Below are 14163 nucleotides of genomic sequence, written 5' to 3'. Positions count from 1 at the left end.
CGGCGTCCAACACATGTTTGAGAGAGACTGCTTTGGGTATGGTTTGTCTCGGTGATTCAGATCACCAGGTGGTTTGGAGAGAGATCTGTGATGTGTACTGGACGTGGAAAAGCTGGGACGTTGTCTATGTTCATTATGTACACTTGCCGACATGTGTCTTTGCGTTTGATGTGGGTATGGATGGATTTCTGAACGGACCCGGTGGGCTTTTTTTTCCTTCTGATCTTTATCAGTATTTTAATATTGCATATCTGCAAACCAAACACAGTCCAAATGTTTGTTTTGGTTTCTTTTTTCCATCATTTTACAGCTGGACAGCATACTGAGGCTACGGTCACATTTCATTAAAATGCAGTAACATTAGTCGAGCAATTGAAATCATTTTTTCAGAAGAACAGAAGTGCAATACTACCTCAGGCATCTGATACTGTATCTGATGATTTCCTATAATATGGTGTATCGTGTGCTGTACCGTTTCGTTTAATATCCGTGCAGGAGAGTGTCATTGTGGATCTGCTGTGCCAGGATGCATTGGACAGGAGTCAGACAGCCTCTCTTCATATCCTGTGTGAACAAACCAAATATAGTCCAAGTTTTGTTGAATGATGTGCAGGTGCAGTTTGTGAGCTATTGCAAAACAACAACAAAGACACACAAAAGGACCAAAAAAGGTTATAAAACAACTACAAAGAGACACTAAATGATCACAAAGCAATGCAAAACATCCCGCAAAAGATCTAAAACAACTACAAAGAGACATTACGTGACTACAAAGCGATGCAAAACAATGCAAATAGATGCAAAACAACTACAAATGGCAGTAAATGAATACACAGTGGTGCAAAACAACCAAAAGGAGACACAAAACAACTACAAAGAGACAGTAAATGACTACAAAGCGATGCAAAGCAACCAGAGAGACACAAAACAACTACAAAGAGACAGTAAATGACTACAAAGTGATGCAAAGCAACCAGAGAGACACAAAACAACTACAAAGAGACGTAAATGACTACAAAGTGATGCAAGGCAACCAGAGGGACACAAAACAACTACAAAGAGACAGTAAATAACTACAAAGTGATGCAAGGCAACCAGAGGGACACAAAACAACTACAAAGAGACAGTAAATAACTACAAAGTGATGCAAAGCAACCAGAGGGACACAAAACAACTACAAAGAGACAGTAAATGAGTACAAAGTGATGCAAAGCAACCAGAGAGACACAAAACAACTACAAAGAGACAGTAAATGACTACAAAGCGATGCAAAGCAACCAGAGAGACACAAAACAACTACAAAGCCTGAATGACTTATGTTGGGTCAGTGTGGGCCTTTAACATGTCTTGGTCAAGGGAACGAACCATAGATGTGGATGTCAGACATGGCGCAGTTATTAAACAGCTGTCTGGAAGTGGAAACAGCGAAGTGATGACTTCGGCTTGGCGGTGTGGGTACCCTTTTTACACCCGGGTGTCAGACTCTCCCTTATTTCCTCATTAATGCTACTTTTCTCTCCTGCTCTTACTTTCTTCGTGTATTTTTGGATCTCTTACACCGTAACGTGTGCGGCGATTTCTTTTTTCAGCTCAATCTGTTTTATATAAAGTGTCGCTCGGCCTGCCAGACGAGGCTTTTTCGCTGTAACCCTGGATGCTGCTCGTGTTTAATGACTGACTGAGGCAGACTTTGATTCACCATTAGCTCTCCTCTCCGGTTTTGTTTTGGTTTGTTTTGAATGGACCCATTTTTTATGTGAAAATGGGGGAAAGTTAACGAGTTTGAGCATTTTCGAGACACCAGCGTAACCGCTCACCAAAGCGATATTGCGTTCTCATGCATACCGACAGTGTGTGTTGTGTTATGTGGGTGTTCTTGTGTGCGAGAGAGCATGTAGGACTCTCGGTCCAGCAGTGGCTCACGGTGGCCAGCCAGAGAGGATTGCGTGAGATTTTTTAACAGCAGTCTGCAGAGCTTTTTGGACGAAAACATTCGATGAACAGATTGTGGAGGTTTGTGAGCCGCCTGTCTGTGTCTGATCCCTGTTCCTGCACGGCTTCTGGGTTTGAGTGTTTGTCGCTCAGGTTCATGAGAGACGTCGACGCCTGCAGAATAGTGGGCATCCAGAGCTGCCTGTTAAATTACATCTCCTCCAAAACCACAGACCCCCATACCAGACAAGGTTCCCTGCCAGCCAGCCAGCAAGTCAGCCAACGACCAAACATTGCCCTACCAATACTTCTCTCTCTCTCTCTCTCTCTCTCTCTCTCTCTCTCTCTCTCTCTCCTGTTTATTTCTTTATCATCTTTGTCTTTGTTTTCTTCATTTGGGATGGATTAACCTTTGGTGTGATCATTTAAGAGGCGGTCTCTGTCTCACGGCACCATAATAAACAAACACCGCAGACACAAATGTATGACTAATGACCGAAAACTTGCTCAAAAACCCAAAGAAGCACTTTGGTGAATGTCTGGAAAACAGGAATGTGACTACCTAGCGATGTGGTCGCTAAACAATCACAGACGTCTGTGAAAGCGATGCCGTAAAACACACGTAATCTCTGCACACACATTGCGGCAGCGAACGCACCGTTTTTAAGTACGTGTGAGTTGAAGTCTGCTGTGAACTCCCAGATTACTCGCAGCCCCTGCTTCCAATTAACTGCCGTGTATAATTCGATGCAATTTTCGAATTAGAAAATGTCTTGATAGTTTTCAAATGAGAATATGTCAAGTCATATTTCAGTAACGACTGTTCCTCCTTGTAAACTTTTGGAGCGAAACAATCCAAACCGAGTCCGTAGCTGCAGAGGCTAGCAGGCTGTCACACACACACACACACACACACACACACACACACACACACACACACACACACACACACACAAGAAACGGGGGAAATAAAGGAGGACAGAGATGAGAAACTAGAGACCTGCTGCAGCAGCCTCCTCCATCTCTTTAGCACTGAAGTGTTGCACTTTTTATTAATGAGGCCAAATAAGTAAGAGGTGATAATCAGAAATTAAATTTGCCAGAGTGATGAAGTGACTCTCCCGTGGGTCTTGTTTGGTTTAACAAATGCCTGGAATTGGTGTGACTTTGCCGCATAGTCCTGTTAGTCTGTAATACTGTATATCAGTTGAATCAGAAGATTCCTAGCAGATCCTTCTCTCATCCTCACACAATTTCCATGCTTGATATAAGCATGACATTGGCATTCAAAGAGGAGCACGCTGAAACTGAGATTCACATTTTGCATCATCCTCCTAGTCATTATTCCAGAAAGCTGACGAAAATTCAAGTTTTCTCACATCATTTTACCAGAGGGCAGCGGCAGTCGCTCACTTAGGATCCAAAAACACAGTCACCATCCTCTGGTGGTTTCCTGTTCGCACCTGACCACGGTTGTGAAAATATTTGGCAGAGGGGGATGTGGTCATTGCTTCTTGAAGCAAATTAAAGTCAACAGATCTGCCTTCCACCACCCAACCAAATACTAACCGCATACAGGGCTAGCAGCTGATATGCACAGTAAATATGAAATAAACTAGAAACTAATCTTCCGAGCAAAACATATTTAATATCAGTGTATTATTTCAGCCTATGGCCAGTAAATGCGTGTCTTAAAGTGTTTTTCCACTGTGTGGTATTGTGCGGTGCGAGTAACTTGACTGAGAGGCACTAAAGCATAATGGAAAGACGTCAAACTCATGATCACGATGGGTGTAAATTCCACTCAAACTCTTGTTCAAAAGGTTAAATATTATCACACTGCTATTTCTCCTGGAATTCTCCTCGTAAACGCCAATCCATCCTAACAAATGTCCTCTTCCCTCTTCTGTTTATTCCTCCAGTTCTTTTTGTGTGTGACGTCTGAAGCCTGAGATGCTGGTGACCATGCTGCTGGCTCCTGCCTGTGTGCTGCTGATGCTGGGATCGCGTGCTCTTGCTGGAGGCTATCCCCCGATGCCCCACATGAAGTACATGCAGCCCATGATGAAGGGGCCTATTGGACCCCCATTCAGAGAAGGCAAGGGGCATTACGTTGGTGAGTAATCCCTGTGGGTGTAGCATGCATGTGTCTCTTTCGCTTTCATGTCTCATACGCGGTTAGCCGTTCACTCTGCCGGCCGACAGTTCCCACTTCAGCAACGGTCCACTTTGAACTGATTCTGATTCATCGGAAAATGCTCCTCCATAAGTCCATTTTCAAAAATGAGAAACTGCAAATGAGCAACATGAAAGACTTTTTGACAAGCCTCTGATGTTAATTCGAGCGTACACAAACACTCAAACTGTAGTAAAGTTGTTCAGTTGTTTCAAATTAAAGTGATTTTTCTGCAGACCTCCTGTTCCAACTATCTGAACCAAAGTGAGCACGATGCGGCTCGTATGCACAAGTCCAGAACTACAAAGTAAAGATCACAGAAATAACAAAAGCAGTCTCCAACATCACAGTTAAAGATGTGTCTGATGTGGAGACCCTCCCAGGACAGACACATGTGCACTAAAGCCACTGGTTTAGTGGTTGTCTTCGGGCGGTTAAAGGGCTCACTGCAGTGCATGCGTGTGTGTGTGTGTGTGTGTGTCGCTGCCCTGCGGGTCCTGCAGCATTTGGCAGCCCCTCAGTTGGGGCCTAATGGAGGCCTGATTGCCCACTGTTTGCTGAGCTCCACAGGGCCAGTTGTTCCTCCTGCCATCTGGATGCTGTTACCCCACTGTTTATCACATATTCTTCAGCTGGGGGATGAAGGAGAGAGTGTGAAGGAAATAAAAATAGATTATATAAAAGGCTCAGGCATGGGGAATTGGGGAAAGGGAGGGGGGCGATAATCATCCTGAAAAAATGTCCATGCTGTCATTGCCGTCATTATCAAATTTGACTCTAACTACCAATACAAGTTCTGGATCGTATGAGACGTAGCTCGTGTTAACAGAGGCCCCTTCTTCAAAGCAAATTTCAAAGCAAACGAGGGGGCACATTTCCAGTGCCACAATGTGGCGTTCGACAAAGACAGACTCCAGAAGTCGCATTCTGGGCAAATTTGGTGTCGATGTGTTGCATTTAAATCCCTCACAGGAACATCAAAGCTTCGCTTCAAGAAGTTATGCTTTCTGTAAATGGGATTTCGACATGCGGTAGAAACAAGATTTAGATTTGGAGGAGTGAAACGAATGCTCCCTGTGGCTCGCGTCAATGCAATGTCTCTACTGCCGCCCGGTGGCCACATGTCCACACTGCATCACCATTGGAACAATTTATCAATTATTAATGATTATACATAAACTATGATTGCCACAATATCTACTGTATCAGATGTAGTATAATAATTGGCAAGTAGGTTAACTTACTGGAAAAGTATAAAAATAATTCCCTTGATGTCATATGGAATATGGTATAAAGCATGGGCTTGAAGAGTCAGTGAGGAGGATATGTGATGTACAATAAGTATACTTAACAAGCTTGTTTCAATGCAAGACATTTAGAGATTCAGAAAGAGGCTACCAGTTGTGCATGTAGGTTTTCTTGTGCATTGACAGATATTCATAATTTGTGATTTATGTAGCATTCTTAGCTGGACAGGAGTCAGTACTTCCCTCAAGCTTGTTTTGTTCCTCATGTAGATTTGCTCAGATCAGAGTTCAATAATAGTTATGGACGTTGTCAGTTGAAATGTATTTGAAAGCACGACTTCAGACATCGACTGCTGGCATTGCAACACATAATGAAGAAGTCATTATATCCTCTGAAGTGTGAAGGCCCTTATTTCCTCTCTCTCTCTGGGTGATATATGAAGGTGGTCTACCGTGGAGCTGTATCCAATCAAACGAAGCTGAGAGAAAAATGCTCATTAAAAACCTGAACAATGTGTTTCGGGTGGTACCCTCACTGATGTAGAGAAACCCCAAGTCTAGATATATTGCATACCATTTATTTGGGGGTAGAACCTTATGCAAGCACACCTTTAATCACACTAATGTACAACACATGTGCATTGTGATAAATAGTGATTTAAACCTGGAAGTCAGACAAAAAGCAAAATCACATTTCCAATGCACTCCAATTTTTTATCCATATTAAATGTAATACTTATTCAAATTAATTATTTACTTATAAAATTTAAATGTTTGCATAAATCAAAGCAATAATGACCATAACCACAAAATAAAAACAAAACAAATACTAAGCTTGAACAGGCTGCATTCTCATTAAGTGCCAGTGGGGGGAAGCAGTGGTCTGTGGTTGCATTAGAGGATGTAATGGGACGTGCAACTTGTGTTAATTTCACAAGCGTGTTACAAATAAGTGGAAAGAGTATCTAATTCATTGCTGTTTGGCTGCAGGTGTATTGACAGATCACAGGTTTTAAGGAGGATTGTGTCACATAATGCTTTCTTAGAATATAGTTAAATGAAGAGAAATTATTGACGTTACTATAGAAATAAACTGGATTGTCTTCACACCTAAATCTTTGCGTATGGTAGGGTAGGCTGGCTGAAGCAGCGGTTGGTCCAAACAGATCCAAACATGCAGTTTTAAACACACTTCATAGGTCATTTATGCTTTCTTATGAAAAGGTGAGCTGCCCTCTGGCCATCTCACCTGCAGGCGAGGTGTTGCTGAGATGAGGAAGTAGAGCAGCCAACCAAGTGAAATGTTTTGATTGGATTGTTCTGCAGACCAAGCTTGTGTTTCTGCTCCGTGTGGCGTTGCCATGTTCTGCTTCACTCTGCTCGAAAAAGAATAATGAGACAGTTTATGACACATGACATACTCCTTCATGCTAATCTCCTCTTTGTTACACACTGAAAAACAACATTTGCATTTAACAGACTCTCAAACCCAGGGGGAAAAAATAAATCAGGAGTCTATATAGTACTGTTTTATATATGGACTGGAGACCGATGCAGCATGTACCCTGTCTTCTGCTCAATCTGAGCTGGGATGGGCTTTTGCTCTTCATCACAATGAACAAGCAATTAAAAAAATGGATTAATGCCCTAAATAGTCAGAAAGATGACCATTCTTTTTGATGGATGGGAAAAGTCAGATGACTCTTTCCAACATGATTGAGTAATGATGTCAGATGTTTCATCTGTTTGGCAACTTCATTCATGATACATTCTGTCTGACCTGCATCATCGTTTTCCTATATCTTATAATCAACTTGTTTTTTACAATCTCATGGCATTATAGTGTAATTTAGTGCAGGATTTAAAGGATTGGTGGTTTTCTACAACATGTGTAAGGTTGATCAATTGTCTTTATATTTTTGTACTCTTTTAAAAACGTGACACAGTGGTTTGAAAAAAAATCAAAATGCATTCAGTACACTACGGAAGAACGGATCATCCTTTAATCACAAGGTTGGTCACATCAATCCCTGTCTTCTCCTGTCCGCACGCCAAAGTGCTAAAGTGAGACATCAAACCCGAGGCTGCGCATTTTGTTTTGTTTTTTACACACAAAGATATGTATATGATTTCATGTTTAATCTTACTGATCCGTTCTCTGCTTCTTTTTTGTGTTGAAATATATTATTATACTAACAACCTGACATTCTCTTTTTCTAGATATGCCACCCATGATGGAAGTGAAAGGGGAACCAGGCCCCCAAGGGAAACCTGGCCCGAGAGGCCCCTCTGGCCCATCAGGCCTTCCAGGAAAACCTGGACTGGGAAAGCCGGGTCTCAATGGACAGCCAGGCCCTCAGGGGCCTCCTGGTTTTCCAGGAATGGGTAAGCCTGGACTTCAAGGTCTCCCGGGAAAAATTGGACCAAAGGGGATGCCAGGGCTTAATGGCGAGGTTGGCCCTCGTGGTGAACCAGGTTCCAGAGGTTCTTCAGGGCAGCCCGGCCTCCCTGGCCCAGCTGGCCTGTCTCTAAATGGGAAACCAGGACTTCCAGGCATGAGGGGACCCGCTGGAGCTCGGGGTGAACCAGGAGTAACAGGTCTTTCTGGCCCACCAGGTGAACGTGGGTTTAAGGGTGAGAATGGAAATGGGAAGCCAGGGATTTCAGGTGCAAGGGGTTCTCCTGGGCTGAAAGGCAATTCAGGACTACCTGGTCTTCCAGGTACAGGCAAAGCAGGCCTAAACGGTGTGCCTGGAGTGCCTGGTCTTAAAGGTGATCAAGGACTCCCAGGGGAAGCAGGAGAACCAGGAGAGGCTGGGGCTCCAGGTCTACAAGGTCAGCCAGGACCAATTGGGTTAGGAAAGCCTGGGTTAGATGGACTTCCTGGAGGACTTGGTCCACACGGTCCAAAAGGTGAACCAGGGACCAGGGGTCCTCCTGGATTTCCTGGGAATCCTGGTTATGGAAAACCTGGTATGAATGGACCAAAAGGAGAAAAGGGCTATGGTGGTTTGCCTGGTCTCCCAGGGGACAAAGGAGAGCCAGGTATGCTGGGCCCAATTGGGGAACAAGGCCTTGATGGACAATCAGGACCACCAGGACTTCAAGGCCCTATGGGACTCCCTGGAAAACATGGAATACCAGGACAGAAGGGAGAGCTGGGGCCCCAGGGCCCTCCAGGACTGCCTGGCCTCAGAGGTGACCAAGGCCCCAGTGGATCCTTTGGAAAACCTGGTATCCCTGGGGAGAAAGGCATCCCTGGGTATAATGGTCCTATTGGAAAACCTGGACCCAAAGGTGAATCAGGGCATATTGGCCTACCTGGCAATCCAGGGCTGACAGGTGTTTCAGGGCCTAAAGGTGAGACAGGGTTTATAGGAACTCCAGGCCCCAGGGGCCAGTCAGGCATTCCTGGTCTACAGGGGCCCATGGGTCCAATGGGGCCACAGGGTGGCCCTGGCCCGAAGGGGGACGCCGGACATCCAGGGCCTCCAGGAATGGGTAAGTTAGGAGAGAAGGGAACTATTGGTCCCCAGGGCCCTCCAGGGAAACCAGGCCCAGCAGGTCTTAATGGTAACGCCGGTGTGCCGGGTCCTCCAGGGCCCCCCGGCCCTCCAGGAAATGGCCAAACAGTTGTTGCTGGGCCAACAGATTCACAGTTGGAAGGGGATGAAGTACCAGGGGACAGAAAAGGGCCCGCATACAGCCAAGTCCCACTCTCTGCCACTGTGGCACCGGCCTTCACAGCCATCCTCACCACACCGTTCCCTCCCTCCGCCATGCCAATCAAATTTGACAGGACTCTTTACAACGGGCAAAATGCCTACAGCGCTGCAACTGGCATGTTCACCGCTCCTCTATCTGGCGTCTACTACTTTGCGTACCACATGCATGTAAAGGGAACTAGCCTTTGGGTGGCGCTGTACAAGAACAATGTGCCAGCCACTTACACCTACGATGAATACAAGAAAGGCTACATGGACCAGGCGTCCGGCAGTGCTGTCCTAGAGCTGAAGGAGGGTGACCAGGTATGGGTCCAGATGCCCTCGGATCAGGCAAATGGCCTCTATTCTACCGAGTACATCCACTCCTCCTTCTCAGGATTCCTGCTCTGTCCCACATAACCCTGTCCTTCCATTCATGTTCCCGTATCAGCGCCCCCTAAACCTAAAATACCTGCAGCCATAACAGCACCACAAAATCCATAGGATTCTCAATATTATTGCCATCATCTTTATCCGTCTCACCTTCAGCAACATCGGGCGAAATAAAAAAAACAAAACTTTGTGAATGAAATATGGAAAGTTTTAAAAGGCAGGGGAAGGAATTTCATACTGTGTTCTTTGTTTCAATGTCCTTCAAATGTGTGTTTTGGGTTGTATTTTATGTTGGTGTTTTTTAGCTTATATTATTTTAATTATTATATTGTCATAATTTTATTGTTATTATATGGTCCTTGTCATCGTTGTTGTTGTTTATCGGATTCAGACTATTAAGTGCCTTACTTTGTAATGTGCTAGTGACAGATCCTCCCATGTGACTGCACATCCTGCCCACATGCTCTGACATCACCAGACCCTGGGGGGTGATTGGCTCCTCTGGCTGCAGTCGTGTCCCCCTTGTGTTCTTATTTAAACCGTGAATGGCAATACTGACATACAGAGCAACGATACAACACAGAAAATATAGACAAACAATAGCAAAACAAGGCATTTTGTGCTGTATTACCATTACTTTTCACGTTTCTTTTGTTTGGCCTTTTTGGTACTCTAAACAACTGCTTAAACGTCAAAATTATTAATGGGATTGAATCTTGGTTTTAAGAGTGAGATATATATTTTTTACAATTAGTCGGCATCTGTAGGGTGCCTGTTTTTCTGCTTCTTTCTGAATTTAGTAGGCGACCATTTAAAATTACCTTTATCTTGCTTATAATTTATTGAACTGTCCAGAAAATGCGATCCAAGTGATACAATCCACGAGTAAATATAACCTCACAGTATTAGAATGATTCAATCTTAACGGCCCTTTTCAAGAGGATAACACAACTTTCAGGACAATATTAACCAAGGACGATACAGTCAATGTTTACGTGTCGTGGAATAGATACTGAGAGCATCTGCTAAATGGATGATGGTTTGATGGTCCGTTTCCATGTATTGATCTGATTTTTTCACATTTGCACTGCAAATCCCATCACAGTGTCACAGGCATCCTCTCCAGATGCTCTGACCATGACATCACCGCTTTCTAATGGTATACTGCCTATTAATAAATCAGTATCACATTAACATTCCAAGTCAGCGATCTATACTGGCATACTATAAAAGCCCCATTCTGACCACACATTGCATCATCTGCTAAGATACTATGACTGTTTAGGAAAATAAACGGCAAATGGTTGATAAACAAACTAGATCCATTTCTTTTCTTTAAGCACCAGTTTCTATGCGACTTGTCGCTGGCTAAATGAGAGCAATTCTGAATCATTTGTGGATTAAATAGTTTCGATAAATTCCCACACCATTGTGTCTAAAATAGTAAAATTATTGTTAAGCTTAATGGAACATCTCTAGCCACGAAGAAGAGATGTTTTCAAAACCAAATAATGTCAAAAGTCTAGAGCCGGAAATGAGAATCAATCTGCGTTCGCCCCACGAATAAGTAAAGGGACTGACTGAGGCCCACAGGTTGTGAAATACAGGTTGCGTAACATTTAACAACCTCCTGCCAGATTTCTGGGAGAGGTGGTGGGCCAGAGGTGAGAGTGATGTATTTACTCATTTCTGTTGGATGAGGCATTAAAGATACATGCTGTGTGTGTGTATGCATGTGCTTGTATGTTCTAGTGGGTGTACCGCTCTGTCTGTAACTGTGTCAATATACGTGTGTGTGTGTGTGTGTGTGTGTGTGTGGATCACATTGTCCCCCCCTGGCATTCAGGTCATGAACACTTCAGCGAGGATAATAACCAACTTGAATGAAGTTACAAAACCTAAGGAAGAGCTTACGTTCCTGTTAATGTTCCACAAGTATTCTGACTTTGAAATTGTTCATCCTGTTTTGGGTTTTTAAGAAGAATTCACACACTCTAACATTGCCTTTGCAAATAAGGGAACAAGGTATAACAGGGGAATGCAATGAGCAGATTGTGGGAGACCAAATCGACATTTTGAGATAAGAAGACACCAATTACTAAACATAAATTACACTGAACACTTTAGAATATTTTTGCATATTGGTCCCATGAGTGGCGTGATGGTGTGCAGTAATATTTAGGTTGTACAGTCATGAAGAAAAAAAAATGAAATTCTGTTGGGGCGAACAAGATCTTTCATGAATGGTCGCACTTAGAGAAGAGAGGAGGTTTGGGCAAAATTGTGAAAAGCAGCTTATATTACACACCCCTTGTCTTTACTCATGCCGCCCAAACATGCTATCATTACACTGAATTTAGGACCTTACGCCTTGATGGAGAAATGTCAATGTAAAAGGAGGATTGTGCCAAATATTGAGCTTTGCAATCAGAATGAATGTATGCTATTGACTGATTTACAGTAGTCTCTATAAATCATCTACCGTGCTTTGTCACTCCACATAAACAGTAACTCTTCTGAAAAAGCAGTGGGAGGATGAGGCCTCATCAGTATTTTAAAGTCTACTTAATGCAAACAATGCACTTGCTCTTGCCCTTTTCCGTCTCGTAACATGAAAAGACCCAACTACAACGTGTCGTTATTGTTATGTGAGTCTACAAGACAGTCTGGGGCTCGTTGTGTACTGTATGTTGCCTTTTTTGAACATATGACATGGTGATGTGAGTTACATGTGGCTATAACTTTCTGTCCTTATGTTTTCATACACACAACGTCACTTGCTTGCAGAATTTGTCCTGTGTGCGAATCATTCAACAAGTGTCAAATAAGATCCATGTACCGTTTCAATCACAAAACGCTTTGCCGTGTTTTCTGTTTTTCTGTAAAAAACAAACAAAAACATTTTTTTTTTACGAAAAAAAAAAGCCTTGCTTCGGTTCTTAAGGGATATTTGTTTGTTTTAGTTTCAATAAATACAAACGGCCATTCCCATTTGCACATGAAATTAATGAAGATGTATTTATACATTTATGATAATTTAATAGGGATGCCAAAACTGACCACCGAAGCCTAGAACGTATAAATGGTATTTAACAGCATTGATGAGTTAAGAGCATTTACAACATGTAGTTAGCTTTCTAGAGTTGTTTGTGAAGGATTATTTGTTGGCTTTTATTTTCTATTTGAGTAATGTACAATGTATCAATTTATAGGATTTTTGTCATACAAGGCTATTGTGTGCACTCTATGCAATACAATTTGGGTATAAAATGCACTCTTTTTGATTGAAAATGTTTGTCTGCTTATACAAAATCTACAGTACTTGATTGTATTGATACCACATCAATAAAAACCTTCGTGTATATTGTTGTCCGGCCCTGTCTTTCTGTCTACTGTATCTGTTTTAATTCACTGGAAAAGTCACAGGAACCCATACATTAGTAGTGTTATTAGTCATAGTTGTAGTATAAGCAATTTTCATTTCTAGGTCAAAATATCTAAATGGCACATATGGCATAAAAAATGTCTTGCAAAAAATAATGAACACTAGAGGGAGATATACAATATAATAAAAACAGTATTTCAGGCCTTGATATTTGAAAGATTTTGTCTGATCTGCCATTAAGCTTGGAGCTCCATTCATAGGCTTGTGTTGGTTTATCTAGATCACCTAGATAACAACTGAGTGTTAGTCATTTGGAATACATATTCATTGCAGATAACACAAGAGGAGTCCACTTAAAATAAATATACTATATATAAACAATGCCATCTTAAGAGAAGCACGCTACAAGTATCAAATCACCAAGTGTCTTAATTTAACATGCAATGACACTGGTATCCATCTAATATATGGTCTAAACATACAAATAAAGTAAGACATCATTGGACAAATAAATACATTTGATAAAACAAGTACAGAAGACCCACCGTGATGTAGGCCTTATAGACTTAAGAATGGCCTAGAGTGTGCATACCGACATGACATCCGATTTGATAAAGATATTGAATAAAAGTCATGTTGCAAAAAAAAAAACCATGAGCGCGGGCCTAATTGTGCGTTTCTTTTCTGGAACTGTCGTCACCAGTGAGCTGTCATCGTGCACCCGGATTCTTCTTACGTCGTACTGACGCCAGACCCCCATGCTGCATTCGGGTGATACCAGTAAAGTCGTACATCTAATTTTCGTACTTGGAAAATACTAAGTTGCACGTGCTCAGCTCTGTTCGAGAGTAACAGCTTTTACTTCGAATGTGCCTATTGTTATAATAAATAAAGTAAGTGATAGTGAGCCACATTGCGCTGCAGCAGGGAAGCAAAGAGAGAAGCGCGCATCAAACAAATGGGATGCAAATGTGGCCAAGTTGGTCTATGTCACTTTAAAAATGATCTCAGCGTTATGCTCCCCTCCGAATGAATAAACAAAAAATCTCACGACTCTTCTCCAACATATGCGTATTGCCCAAACGTTTTAAACAAACTCATAGTCAACTCTGGGGAAATAATGTAGTCGAAAACGTCTGCTTTTATTCATTTGTTTTTCTCTGATAGAATTGCATTGCGTCTGCTCACTAGTGTGCACATCAAGTTGCAAAACACACGTACACGCTCGTGTGCCGTGGAAAGTAACAGATCCCACCAGTTCTTTCCCACTGTATTGAAGTGCCGTGAACTTGGTCTGCCTCGTTCGTCATATTTCCGACAGTCCCT

The 14163-nt window shown here is 42.6% G+C and overlaps 1 protein-coding gene across 1 annotated transcript in view; it reads left to right on the top strand.

Moving 5' to 3' along the window:
• Positions 1-12814, top strand: part of col8a2 (collagen, type VIII, alpha 2) — a 41873-nt gene extending 29059 nt beyond the window's left edge. Inside the window, exons 2-3 of the mRNA XM_084031802.1 lie at positions 3855-4048; positions 7576-12814. Coding sequence (XP_083887928.1) covers positions 3886-4048; positions 7576-9479 — 2067 coding nt within the window. The 5' untranslated portion in view covers positions 3855-3885 and the 3' untranslated portion in view covers positions 9480-12814. The remainder of the gene's footprint in view (positions 1-3854; positions 4049-7575) is intronic.
• Positions 12815-14163: the final 1349 nt, after the last annotated feature.

The sequence above is a fragment of the Eutrigla gurnardus genome (genome assembly GCF_963514095.1).
Source record: "Eutrigla gurnardus genome assembly, chromosome: 17".
NCBI lineage: Eukaryota > Metazoa > Chordata > Actinopteri > Perciformes > Triglidae > Eutrigla > Eutrigla gurnardus.
The sequence above is the reverse complement of the archived record's forward strand: the minus strand, read 5'-3'. Positions and strand labels throughout refer to the sequence as shown.